At 53.8% G+C, this 13058-nt stretch overlaps 1 protein-coding gene across 1 annotated transcript; it reads right to left on the bottom strand.

The window, feature by feature from the left end:
• Positions 1-4165: 4165 nt before the first annotated feature.
• Positions 4166-12676, bottom strand: LOC119878300 (collagen alpha-1(I) chain-like; the record flags this gene model as incomplete). Its single annotated transcript, XM_038588947.1, has 3 exons — positions 4166-4722; positions 4886-7155; positions 12598-12676. Coding segments are annotated over 3 exons (2468 nt in total), but the record flags the coding sequence as incomplete, so codon positions are not given.
• Between the last annotated feature and the right edge of the window lie 382 nt (positions 12677-13058).

The following is a 13058-nucleotide window of genomic DNA, read 5'->3' as shown; positions in this document are numbered from 1 at the left end:
GGGGGGGCCACCAGGGGATGTCAGGGGCACTGTGGGGGCGCCTGGCACTCTGTGGCACAGCCCACCCCGCACTGCTCACAGGGCCACCAGCTTGCCAGCCCCCATCCCGGCGCCTCTTGGAGGCCTGGCAGCTGGCCTGTGTTCGGGGTGGGGTGGCTTTAGGGGTATCTGCTCAGCGGGGCTGCCCCCGCTGTGGGGGGGTGGGGGGAGCAGCCCCAGGCCGACCCCCTGGCCTGACCCCGTGCCCTCTGCACCCCGGAGCTGACCCCGTGGTGGACCTGGAGGCTCAGGCAAGGTCATCGTTGCAACAGGAAGACCTTGACTGACCTGCATCTGTCTGCTTTTTTACAAAACGTGTTGTGCCCATGTGCGGCAGTGCCCAGGGCCCAGACTGGGTGGGGGCGACTCGTGGGCATGCAGCGTGGCCTGCTGCCCCTGCTGTGGCATCGGAGCCCCTGAGGGTAGGCTCCAGCCTCTGGCCTCCAGCCTCCAGCCTCTGACCTCCAGCCTCCAGCCTCCAGGCTCCGGCCTGGCCACCACAGCCCAGCCAGCCCGGGTTTCTGAGCGTTCCCAGCCTTCCCCTCTGAGCCAGCACGGGGCCTGGCACGTGGCAGGCACTGCAGGAGCAGGAGACCGAGGGGAATGAGCCGGTGCATCCCGGGAGCCTGCGGGGGCCGGGGGAGGGTTGTTGGCGTCTGGGCCGGCCTGCTGCCCTGCAAGCCTCCTGGCCCTGTCCCCCACTGCTGCGCCCCCTAGAGGCCTGCAGGCACCCCTGCCCCGGGCACACACCGGGCCACCGTCCCGCAGCGGGGAGGGCGGTGAGCAGACGGCGGAGGAAGCCAAGGCTTCGGCCCGGATGCGCCGGGCGCCTGGGTGCTGGGCTGCCCCGGTCTGTCTGCTCGCCGCCCCTGGGGAGCCGAAGCTCAGCACCTCGGCCTTGCATGGCCCGCCGTGGAGAGAAGCCCCCGGGATGGCTGCTGTATCCTGCCCCCAGCTGGTCTCCCTGGCCGCTCTGCTTCCACAGGAAATATTGTAAGTAGCAAGTGGAGCCTGGGGCCTGGCCTGCACTGAGCAAGGGGTGGGGGGGCCGCCGGCGGGGTGAGTCCCCCCTGGAGCCCTGCCCCGGGCGCTGGTGGCAGCCAGAGGCACCGGCATAGGGCTCTATAGATAGTCAGTTTATACATTTGCTTGGAGTTTACACTAATCTATATTTAAGGTATATGATAATTTAGGTTGACATAGTGGGATAGAAATTTTTTCTTTAGAAATTGTCCATACATTATTCATGCAGGAAATAGTGACCTGACACAAGACACCTGACCTCAACTTCGCACCATGGTGAGAGGCAACCAGGATAAACTGCACTTTACTGTGAAAACTGACACCCACTTCCATCCTGCCAGGGTCTTGCGTCGTTTTGCCTCATTGTCAAGGGGACTTTACTTTCCCTGTTCACATCACAAGGATGTGGCGAGGATCAGGTATATGGAAGTGTGTTGGGATCTGTAAGAGACACACTCCAGCCAGCCAGCCATCTGTCCATCCATCCGTCTGTCTATTTATTGTCTTTACTGAGCTTTCATTCACGCTCACGCATGCAGATGCTCACAGAGCCCCGAAATCAGTGTCCCTCTTTTGTCAGACTAATAAATGGAACTTGAAGAGGTTAAGAGGTTTCCCCAAGGTTATGCAGCTGCCAGGCAGGTGCCGGCATGACCATGTGTTGTGACAGGCACTGGATGGTGACTTCGGGTGTGTTAAAAGAAGGCCCCTTGTGGGTTGGGAAGGGGCAGGGATGGGCAGGCTTCTTCACTGCCCTGCAGCTTTCTCCCTAATGCACGAACCTCATTTGAGCTGTTCTGCTCCACTGCGCACAGCCCAGAGGGCCGTGAATAATCCGGGAGGAGCTGGGACCTCTGGGGGAAGCAAAGGGTCGGCTTTTGGGGGAGACGGACCGTATCAGCTGGGAGTACTGTTAAGTGAGGCCTGGGAAATGAGTCCCATTTTTAAAATGTCATTTCATAAACTCACCCTGGAAGCAAATGCATTCTCTGCTGTGTGAGGAGCTCCACGTGGACTCAGAGCAAAGCAAACGGTGGTGATGCTGGTGATAATGACCATTGACATTTATTGCTATTTTGGGCCAGACTTTATGCAGCATCCCAAAATAGGTATTAGTGCCAATTTTACAAAAAAGAAATGGGCTACATATTAAAAAATACATAAAAGTGGAGGTTGAGTGGGGGCCCTATCAGGAATAAATGTGTTTGTTTTTAATGTACCAGAACATAATTAATATTAAATGACGTGTAAACTAACTAACTAGGAAAATGTGGCTGTAGCCAGCCACAATCTACTCTTTTCCATCCAAGAGCAACAGCTCACTTCTGAAATTCATCAAAGTTCAGTTTGAACACAGAAGAGAGAAACTGGAGGCAAGCATAACTTCAATATTTTCAGCATTACTTTTTGTTAATTTGACATTTCATGTTGCCCTTTTTATATTTTGGGGAGCTGTATTTCCTAAAATATTCTCCCTTAAGAAGTCTTATCAGGGTTCTCCCAAGAAGCAGAACCAATAGGATTTACGTGCGCTACCCACGTCATCTCTCTCGATCTACAGCGTCTCTATGTTTATCCTTCATCACTATCTGTATATGTGGATCATGCCTCTCTCCTGCAGGCTGGAGACCCAGGAGACGTCATGCTGCAGCTTGAGTCCGAAGGTCAAGGTTGTCTGCCATCAGAATCCCCTTTCTCAGGGAGGTCAGTCTCATCTCTACTAAGACCTTCAACTGACTGCATGAAGTCAGTGACTTCATGTGACTGCTCATCACACTGGAAAGCCTCGTCTGCTTTATTCAAAGTCTAATGATCTAAATGTTAATCACATCTAGAACATACCTTCGCAGAGAAATCTAGAACGTTTGACTAAATAGGCCTAGCCAAGTTGGCACAAAATTAACCATCACAAGTGTCACTCATTTAAAAAAATATATATTTGGTTTTTAAAATATTCTTGAACAAAAGGATCCTGCATCTAGTCAAACATTTATTATTTTTTTAATTTATTTATGATAGTCACAGAGAGAGAGAGAGAGAGAGGCAGAGACACAGGCAGAGGGAGAAGCAGGCACCGGGAGCCCGACGTGGGATTCGATAAATAAATAAATAAATAAATAAATAAATAAATAAATAAATATTTAAGAAAAAAAGAAATCATGGTTAATTTTCATAGGTGTAAAATGCCACAAGTAAGAAAATGTCTTTTCTTCTAAAAGATTTTATTTATTTGAGAGACAGCCAGAGAGAGTGAGCGACCAAGAGAGAGCATGGGGAAGGGCATGGAGAAGGACAAGCAGACTCCCTGCTGAGGGCAGAGTCTGACCTCAATCCAAGACCCTGAGACCATGACCTGAGCTGAAACCAAGAGTCAGACAATCACCCAGGAGCCCTGGAAAATGCCTTTTTTATTTGAGATGCGACTGATGGTTTTCCAGGTGAAATGACGTGTTTAAGGTTTTCTTTGAAATTACTCCAGCAAAAAGAAAACTGAAGATCAGTAAAACAAGTATGGCAAAATGCTAATGATTGCCAAAGCTGGGTGACATATATGAAGTCCACTGCTCTATTCTGTGTATGTGTAGATGCTTTCATCAATAAAAGTATACAATAAATAAACCTATTAAATATTAAGAATTTGCATGTTTACATATATAAATATAAATAAGCCTTTTAAAACATTATGATTTTCCATATAAAAAAATCTTACATAACAATTTGAATTTGTGTTGGTAAAACTGTATTGCTGAAATTCTTCTCAGCATCCTCCAAGTGCACCTTATACTTTCTCAGTATCCAAGATAAAAGTCGTCTGCTTCCTCAGCTGTTACATTAATAAGCCAGCTGTTCCTTCTGCATTCCCATCTCTGCTCTAGGACCGAAGTCTCTACAGGGCAGAATTTCAGTGACGCACCCTAACACCTCTAACACTAATATTTGTTGAATGAATAATTGTTTTTCTTGCCAGAAAATACTGAGTCGTGAATAGTCATTTCATAAATTTGAACGATGCTTCCATTCAACAATGGAATGATGAGCCAGTGCAACTTTTCAGTAATTAATGCATGAGTACAGCATTAGTTTTGCATCTTTTCAGAATTTCTTTTTATAGTCCATACATTTTACAAGCCTGATAATACAGTATGGTCGCACATTAAGATTACTGGCAGGTTACAAAAGATTCACATTAAGTCGTCGCAAAAGCATATTCATGAAACTCCGCAGAAAATATTCAAAAATGTCTTGCACTTTTCTCAAGTACAACCTGACACGGGCACAGTTCGGTAGCGCGAGGCCGCCCGGGGGTCCGGCCGGGGGGGGGGCGGGTCCACTCCTTGGGACTCGCGTCCTCCAGAACACGGTGTTTTGTCAGGAAACCCAGGGCGTGGGTTACAGTCTGCAAAGCCCAAATCAACATCTGATGGAAACTGGCTTCTGAGCAACAGAAACGGTTTTTGAAGAACAGAATTCCTTACTGGTCGCTTCCGGGGCCCCGGAGCCCACGAAAATGGCTTTTAGTGACTTAGGGCGGGTCACGGGGTTAACGGCCTCCTCGGGCGAGGGGCGCCACGTAGATCCGTGAGAGGAAAGATAGTCTTCGAGCTGGGTTCTCCGCTTCCCAGGCAGGGCTGGAGGATTCGCAGGCCGGAAAGTGTCGACCTTGCAAGATAAAACGGTTATTCTACCGGCGAATCGGGTTTCCCCAGGAGCAGCAGAGGCGCTGCAGCCTGGAAGCGGCGGGCGGGAAACGCTTTTATATGGAGGGGGGTGGGCGGGGCTGTATGGAAGGAAAGCCCATTGGAGGGCGGCGGCGGCTTCTCACTGGCTGAGTGCGGCGGCGGCTTCTCATTGGCTGCCGGTGATGGCGGTGGCTTCTCACTGGCTGAGCGCGGCGGCGGCTTCTCATTGGCTGCCGGTGATGGCGGCGGCTTCTCACTGGCTGAGCGTGGCAGAGGCTTCTCATTGGCTGCCGGTGATGGCGGCGGCTTCTCACTGGCTGAGCGCGGCGGCGGCTTCTCATTGGCTGCCGGTGATGGCGGTGGCTTCTCACTGGCTGAGCGCGGCGGCGGCTTCTCATTGGCTGCCGGTGATGGCGGCGGCTTCTCACTGGCTGAGCGTGGCAGAGGCTTCTCATTGGCTGCCGGTGATGGTGGTGGCTTCTCATTGGCTGAGCGTGGCAGAGGCTTCTCATTGGCTGCCGGTGATGGCGGCGGCTTCTCACTGGCTGAGCGTGGCGGCGGCCCGCCCGGAAGTCTTGGCGCTTCCTGCCGCCCTGGGCCGGGTGAGGCCGGTTTCCGCTTGAGGCTGTCCCGACGGCAGTTCCCGCGAGGTCTCCTCGGCTCGGCTCCGGCTCCGGCTCCGGCTCCGGCTCCGGGGCAGCAGCAGGGGAGGCGCGGAGGCCCCGTGGAGCCCTGGCTTCCGGCCGGGCGGCGGAGCAGCTCGGGGCCTCGCCGCGGGGCGGGCAGGGGGAGCACGCGGCCTCCGCTCGAGCTGTGCGGGCGGAGGCACCTGGGCCCCCAGCCCGTGGCGCGCCCGTCCCGCGGACCCGTCTGCCTCCGGCGGCCTCCCGGACGCCCCCTGTGCCCGCCCGTGGCCGCGCGGGAGCCCTCCCCGGCGCAGCGGCCCTCGGGGCCCCCCGGGGACGGGGACGGGGACGGCGGCGCGGCTCCGGCACGTCCTGCCCCCCGCGTGGCCCCGCGTGCCCGGCTGTGGCGGTTGTCGGCCGCCGCCGCCTGCAGGTGGGACGAAGCCGCCCGTACCTCGACGCTCCTCGGCGGCCGCGGCTCCCCGTGGGTCGGGCCGTGGCTGCTGCGTCGTGGTTCCGCGTCCCTGTCGGGCGGCCCGTGTCCTCGCCGCGAAGCACGGGCCTGGGGCGAGGGCGGGGGCGGGCGCGTCGCCGGGATCAGCGCCCTCAGGACCCCGAGCGCCCGGCGAGGCCCGCGCCTGCAGCCCCGGGAGTGGGGCGGAGCCGGGACCGTCGGGGGAAGCCCTGGCCCTCGGCCCTCGGGGGCGCAGGGTGAGGGGCCCCGCCGTGCAGCCCGCCCCCGCCCGCCCGCGGCTCCCTGCGCCCCACCCCGGCCGAGGGCGGCGCTTGTCCCCTTGGCTGCCCGCCGCCGCCGCCGCCGCCGCCGGAGCCCTCCCCCGGGGCTGGAGGTGTCCGCGTGCCCAGCGGCCCGACCACGCCGGGCCGCCTGCGGGGGGCCGGGGCCAGACCCCTGAGCCGCCGGCAGGGCCCGCCCCCGCGTGCGGCCTGGCCCAGGGCACATGATTTCCGGGTTCGTCCGGCCGGATCCTGGGGCCGAGGGCCTGACCCGGTCTCCCTGAGATGCCCCGGTCGGCCGGCCCCGGCCCCGCGGTGTCCCACGAGCTGCCCCGGCCTCCCCCAGCGCCCGGGGCGTGCCCGGCCCGTCCTCCCGCCCCGCCCTTCGGCGACCACCTCCCGTGACGCCCCGGAGTTCTCCGACGTCGGAAGGACCCGTCGGACCCGCTCGCCCAGACCCGGTGTCAGCGCTGGTCGCCGCCAAGGTGCCCCCCCCGTGCCCGGCAGCCCGACCCCACGCGGGGCCCCCTGGACGTTCCCCTCCGCCCCTCGTCCTGCGGGCCGCGGTGTCCCTCGGTCGGCGCGGGCTCCGCTCACCGCGGGTGCCTGGGCCCGTGTGCCGGCGTCGCGGAGCCCCTGCCTGCTGGGAGCGCGGCTCTGGCGCCGGCAGGGGTCGAGAGCGAGGGCAGCCGCGGGGGGCTCGGCGGCTCCTGCGGCGGCTTCGTTCCAGCGACGAGGACGCAGCCCGCAGCGCAGACGCCGCCTTGGGGAGCGACGAGTCGGGGTCCCCCGTGGGTGCCGTGGGGGGCGCGAGCGGCCGCGTCTGGGTCCCGCCGGCTTGCTGCGGAGGCGCCTCCACCCCGGGGCGCCGCGCTCTGGGGCCCTCGTGCCCGCGGCCGCCGAGTGCTCCGCCGCCCCGTCCCGCTGCGGCCCGCGCAGGCCCCGCCCAGTCCTGTGCTCTGCCGGCGGCGGCCCGTGTCCGTCCTGACGCCCGCCCCGCGAGGGCCGCCCTGGGGACCCCGGGCCCGAGGCCGCCCTGGTGGATGAGGCCTCTTGGGATACGAACAAGATTCAGCCTCTGCGGAGGGCGGAAGTGGTTTTTCTGTTGAAACACGGAGCCCCTGCGGTTAGCGCGTGCCCCGAGACTCCCCGCCCTTTGCTCCGCGTGCGCGGCGGGCGCTGCTGGGGCCTGCGGTCGCGCCCGCCGCTCCGTGCTGGCTGCGTGTTTCCAGAAGGGTGAGCCTCCGTTCACATTTGATTGCCTTTTCTGGGTCCCACACGGTTCTCCTTGTCCTTACTCCCACCCCGGGATTGTGTTTATTTCCTAGACAAAGTCACTTGTATCTTTGTTTCTCTGGTTCCCGCCGAGGTTAGGAGCCCTGCCTTCCCTGCCCAGAGCACGTGGTCAGGATTTTTTTTCCCCTGGCGAAACGCCTTTTGGAGTTGTTTTCTTTTCTTTCTTTCTTTCTTTCTTTCTTTCTTTCTTTCTTTCTTTCTTTCTTTCTTTCTTAGATCTGAAGCATTAAAAATGTAGTTATTTCAGCTTGAGAGTGGGGAGAGATCACAGATTGACTTTTAAGTTACTCTGAGAAAAGTGATGATTTGTCTCAATAGTTAGATAAGCCCTTACCATACAAATAAAGATGCGGTGATCTTTCATGCCACCCTTTCTTTCCTAAAGAGGAGACCCAGCCTCTTCTGTGGCCACTCACCCAGTGGTGATGCATGTTCCTCCTGAACTGTCTGTGGAAGTTTTGTACTTCTGGTTTGGCAGGTAAAGATCTGTTACATTTGAGCCACCCAGAACCTGGATTCCTTGCTAAGGTACCAGCAATATATCTTACTTACTTATTTATTTAAATATTTAATTTATTTATTCATGAGAAAGAGAGAGAGAGGCAGAGACACAGGCAGAGGGAGACACAGGCTCCATGCAGGGAGCTCGATGTGGGACTCGATCCCGGGTCTCCAGGATCAGGCCCTGGGCTGAAGGTGGCGCTAAACCGCTGAGCCCACCCAGGCTGCCCAACATATCATATTTAGATAGAAAATTTCAGAGAAAGAAAATGTTCAAGTGCCCAAAGTTAGTAAAAATGAAATATGGTATGCTAATATTGCTAATATTTCCATATACACAAAAGATATTTTTCCTTTGTACGTTTGTTTCCTTTCTTGTGTTTGATGGCTTATGGTATGATTTACACATACATCCCTCCCCCTGAGTCTCACACTTCCTGAAACAGATAGGACACATGCAGCATCACCCTTGTGGGGAGAGGTGGCTGCTCTTTGACTAGCCGTTGGCTCTCAGGGATGGACATCAAGGGTTTCTGACTCTGCCCTGTGTGACTCTCACCCACATGGCACTTTGGTTATAGAATTGTCTGAAAAATGGAAGGAATAGATATAGAATACTTTATCCAACCAGAAAATTGACTTGATAATTAAAGATAAATTCAACAAGATTTGAAATGAAATGTTTTTTGAAAACCTCTGAGGCCCCAATTCTGCTATTATCATAACCACTGACAGGAGATAGATTTGGAAAATGTCATACAGTACCCGAATAAGCAAGTCTCCTTCAGAAAACAGTTCTAGATTGACCTGTGGAGAGGCATGCTCACTTCCTCCTGGATTCATGGGTCGGTCAGCTGGGCAGTCTGCAATGCTGTCCTTTAGGGTGGCTGAGGAAGAGAAAATGTTTAATGTTCCTGTTTGGCTTAGCTCTTTTTTTGGTATATTTTTTTATTGGAGTTTGATTTGCCAACATATAGCATAACATCCACTGCTCATCCCATCAAGTGCCCCCCCTCAGATCCCATCACTCAGTCACCCCGTCCCCCCCCCCCCACCTCCCCTTCCACTACCCCTGTTTGCTTCCCAGAGTTAGGAGTCTCTCATGTTCCATCACCCTATCTGATATTTCTCACTCATTTTCTCCCCTTTCCCCTATAATCCCTTTCACTGTTTTTTATATTCCCCGTATGAGTGGAACCATATGATAATTGTCCTCCGATTGACTCACTTCACTCAGCATCATACCCTCCAGTTCCGTCCACGTTGAAGCAGATAGTGGGTATTCATCCTTCTAATGGCTGAGGAATATCCCATTGTATACATAGACCACATTTCCTTTGTCCATTCTTCTTTCGATGGACACCGAGGCTCCTTCCACAGTTTGGCTATTGTGGCCATTGCTGCTATAAACATCGGGGTGCAGGTGTCCCGGCGTTTCACTGCATCTGTATCTTTGGGGTAAATCCCCAGCAGTGCAATTGCTGGGTCCGTAGGGCAGGTCTATTTTTAACTCTTTGAGGAACCTCCACACAGTTTTCCCAGAGTGGCTGTACCAGTTCACATTCCCACCAACAGTGCAAGAGGGTACCCCCTTTCTCCACATCCTCTCCAACATTTGTGGTTTCCTGTCTTGTTGATTTTCCCCATTCTCACGGGTGTGAAGTGGTATCTCATTGTGGTTTTGATTTGTATTTCCCTGATGGCAAGTAATGTGGAGCATTTTCTCATGTGCTTGTTGGCCATGTGTGTGTCTTTGGTGAAATTTCTGTTCATGTCTCCTGCCCATTTCATGATTGGATTGGTTGTTTCTGGGTTTTTGAGTTTAACAAGTTCTTTATAGATCTTGGATATGAGCCCTTTGTCTGATTATGTCATTTGCAAATATCTTCTCCCATTCTGTAGATTGTCTTTGGTTTTGTTGACTGTTTCTTTTGCTGTTGCAGAAGCTTTTCATATTGATTAAGTTCCAATAATTCATTTTTGCTTTTGTTTCCTTTGCTTCATAATTGTATCTTGCAAGAAGTTGCTGTGGCCAAGTTCAAAAAGGGTGTTGCCTGTGTTCTCCTCTAGGATTTGATGGAATCGTGTCTCCACATTTAGATCTTTCATCCATTTTGAGTTTATATTTGTGTCTGGTGCAAGAGAGTGGTCTAGTTTCATTCCTCTGCGATGTGGATGTCCAATTTTCCCAGCACCATTTATTGAAGAGACTGTCCTTCTTCCAGTGGATGGTCTTTCCTGTTTTGTCGAATATTAGTTGACCATAGAGTTGAGGGCCCATTTCTGAGTTCTCTATTCTGTTCCATTGATCTGTGTGTCTGTTTTTGTGCCAGTACCACACTGTCTTGATGACCACAGCTTTGTAGTACAACCTGAAATCTGGCATTGTGATGCCCCCAGATATGGTTTTCTTTTTCAATATTCCCCTGGCTATTCGGGGTCTTTTCTGATTCCACACAAATCTTAAGATTACTTGTTCTAATTCTCTGAAGAAAGTCCATGGCATTTTGATAGGGATTGCATTGAATGTGAAAATTTCCCTGGATAGCATAGACATTTTCACCATATTAATTCTTCCAATCCATGAACATGGAATATTTTTCCATCTCTTTGTGTCTTCCTCAATTTCTTTAAGTGTTCTGTAGTTTTTAGGGTATAGATCCTTCACCTCTTTGGTTAGGTTTATTCCTAGGTATCTTACGCTTTTGGGTGCAATTGTAAATGGGGTTGACTCCTTAATTGCTGTTTCTTCAGTCTCATTGTTAGTGTATAGAAATGCCACTGATTTCCGGGCATTGATTTTGTATCCTGCCACTTTGCCAAATTGCTGTATGAGTTCTGGCAACCTTGGGGTGGAGTCTTTTGGGTTTTCTATGTACAGTATCATGTCATCTGCTAAGAGGGAGAGTTTGACGACTTCTTTGCCAATTTGAATGCCTTTTATTTCTTTTTGTTGCCTGATTGCTGAGGCTAGGACTTCTAGTACTATGTCGAATAGCAGTGGTGAGAGTGGACATCCCTGTTGTGTTCCTGATCTTAGGGGAAAGGCTCCCAGTGTTTCCCCATTGAGAATGATATTTGCTGTGGGCTTTTCATAGATGGCTTTTAAGATGCTGAGGAATGTTCCCTCTATCCCTACACTCTGAAGAGTTTTGATCAGGAATGGATGCTGTATTTTGTCAAATGTTTTCTCTGCATCTATTGAGAGGATCATATGGTTCTTGTTTTTTCTCTTGTTGATATGATCTATCACATTGATTGCTTTCCGAGTGTTGAACCAGCCTTGCATCCTGGGGATAAATCCCACTTGGTCATGGTGAATTATCTTCTTAATGTACTGTGAGAGGACTCAGGCCCCCAGCTCTGCCCAGACCAGGGCCGGGACCTGCTGAGGATCAAGGTGTTCCTCACGAAAGCAGTTCACAGCACACGACTGGTAGACAGCTGCTCTCCAGGGCAGCCCAGGTCCCATGTGTGCCCCTTACCTTGGGCCATCCTGGGCAGAGGGTCAGAGCGAGGGCAAGGGTCTGAGGTCTCTACCACTGTCAGTGGCCTGCAGCACAGCCCAGTGGGTGGGGACAGGCCGAACTAGCGACACGTGGGCAGACTGCCTGGAGACAATGGCAGAGGCAGCAGAGGACCTATTCAGGGTCTTCGAGGGCTGACAGGCCTGCAAAGGACCCCTGCCTCCCTCCCCGCAAAGGATCCCAGCCCCTGTGGGATTCACGTATGCCTAAAATTAACCATTTTAAACTGAGAAACCACCACCTCTCTCTCCATCCAAGATACTGGATCCACACCCCCAAAAGGAAAGCCGGTGCCCATTTAGCGGCCCTCCCCGATGCCCTGACCCCAGCCCCTGGGGTCACAGTGGACCCCTGCTTGGACAGTCCACAGCACTGCTGTACGAGACTCCACAGGTGCTGCTGCTTTGCAGTTACCCCTGCAGCTGGGTAATTTCATAGTTCTCAGTGTATTTTCAAGGTTGACTAGACCCGTTTCATCTTTGAGTTTCTTTTCGAGCAGCTGTAAACCATCTGTCCCGTGTTGTTCAGGCCCAGAGTCTTCCTTGGGCTGTCTTTCCTGTGCGGCTGCTTACTAGCTATGGAGGGGATGTGCTCAGCTGCATCACTCAGTTTTACTGCGTACAAGTCCCAAGCACAGGAATGGGTTAGGACTAGCTCTCAGCATGACACAGTGGATTAGCAGGTAGGAAACAGACGAGTAGACTGTGCCCGTTACATGGTAAGGAAGTTTAGGAGAAAAAGTGCTCTGGGAGATTATAAGAAATAGCCCAGTTCATAGCTTCAGAAAAATGAGCCCTTTGTTCTGAGCCAAAGCTCTGGAAGATGGAGGAACATTTAATTTATCACAAGAAATGATAAAGTAAAGGAAGGAAAGAAGTAGACCATCTGCTAGGACCTCTCCTCTGCACCTGCCATTCTGTGAGCCTGGTGGGAAGCCCGTGCCCATCTCCTTCCACAGAGAGCAGAGCCCAGGGTCCATATGACAGGCTGGGCAGAGAGACACACCTGCAGTCTGGGTCACCTATGTACCTGAGCTGAGCGTGAGGCCTTCTTCCTGTGTCCGGGACCCAAACACTGCGGGTGCCGCTTCTGCCTCACAGAAGGTCAACGCTTAGAGCTTGTGGGCAAGCTCCTCTCGTAGCTTGATCTGGAAGCCACGCGGCCGCTTACCTGCAAAGCAGCTCTTCAACCTTCAGGTAGCCCACGACCAGCCTGAGGATGCAGAGCTTGTCAAGCCGGGCTGCACGTCCTCGGGGTAGGGCAGCAAGGTGGTCAGTTTGCTCAGCTCTGGATTCCACGGTCCGGTGCTGCTTCAAAGGGTTGCATTTGGCTCCCTCTGGAGGCTGTGGCTCAGGACTTGGCAGGGAGAGAGCAGCAATCATTCTCTACCTCCCTCTGTACCTTCACCGGAGTCACCCGCAGGGCCCCCAGGCCATGCCGGACGCCATCTGGCCCCAGGTCCTGGTGCTTGGAGGCAGGGACCCTTGTCCTTCAGGTTCGGGTTCTGTCCTCACTGCCCTCCTGGCCGGCGGGCCCTATTCATACTGTGCACATGCGAGACCTGGTGGCCCTCAAGGCACTAGGGGCCCAGGACTGGTCATCCCCCTCCCAACTTTCTGGTAGCCTGACAT

This window comes from Canis lupus, unplaced genomic scaffold (assembly GCF_011100685.1).
Source record: "Canis lupus familiaris isolate Mischka breed German Shepherd unplaced genomic scaffold, alternate assembly UU_Cfam_GSD_1.0 chrUn_S1418H1601, whole genome shotgun sequence".
Lineage (NCBI taxonomy): Eukaryota > Metazoa > Chordata > Mammalia > Carnivora > Canidae > Canis > Canis lupus.
Note: the sequence above shows the minus strand (reverse complement) of the source record. Positions and strands in the feature narration are given on the sequence as shown.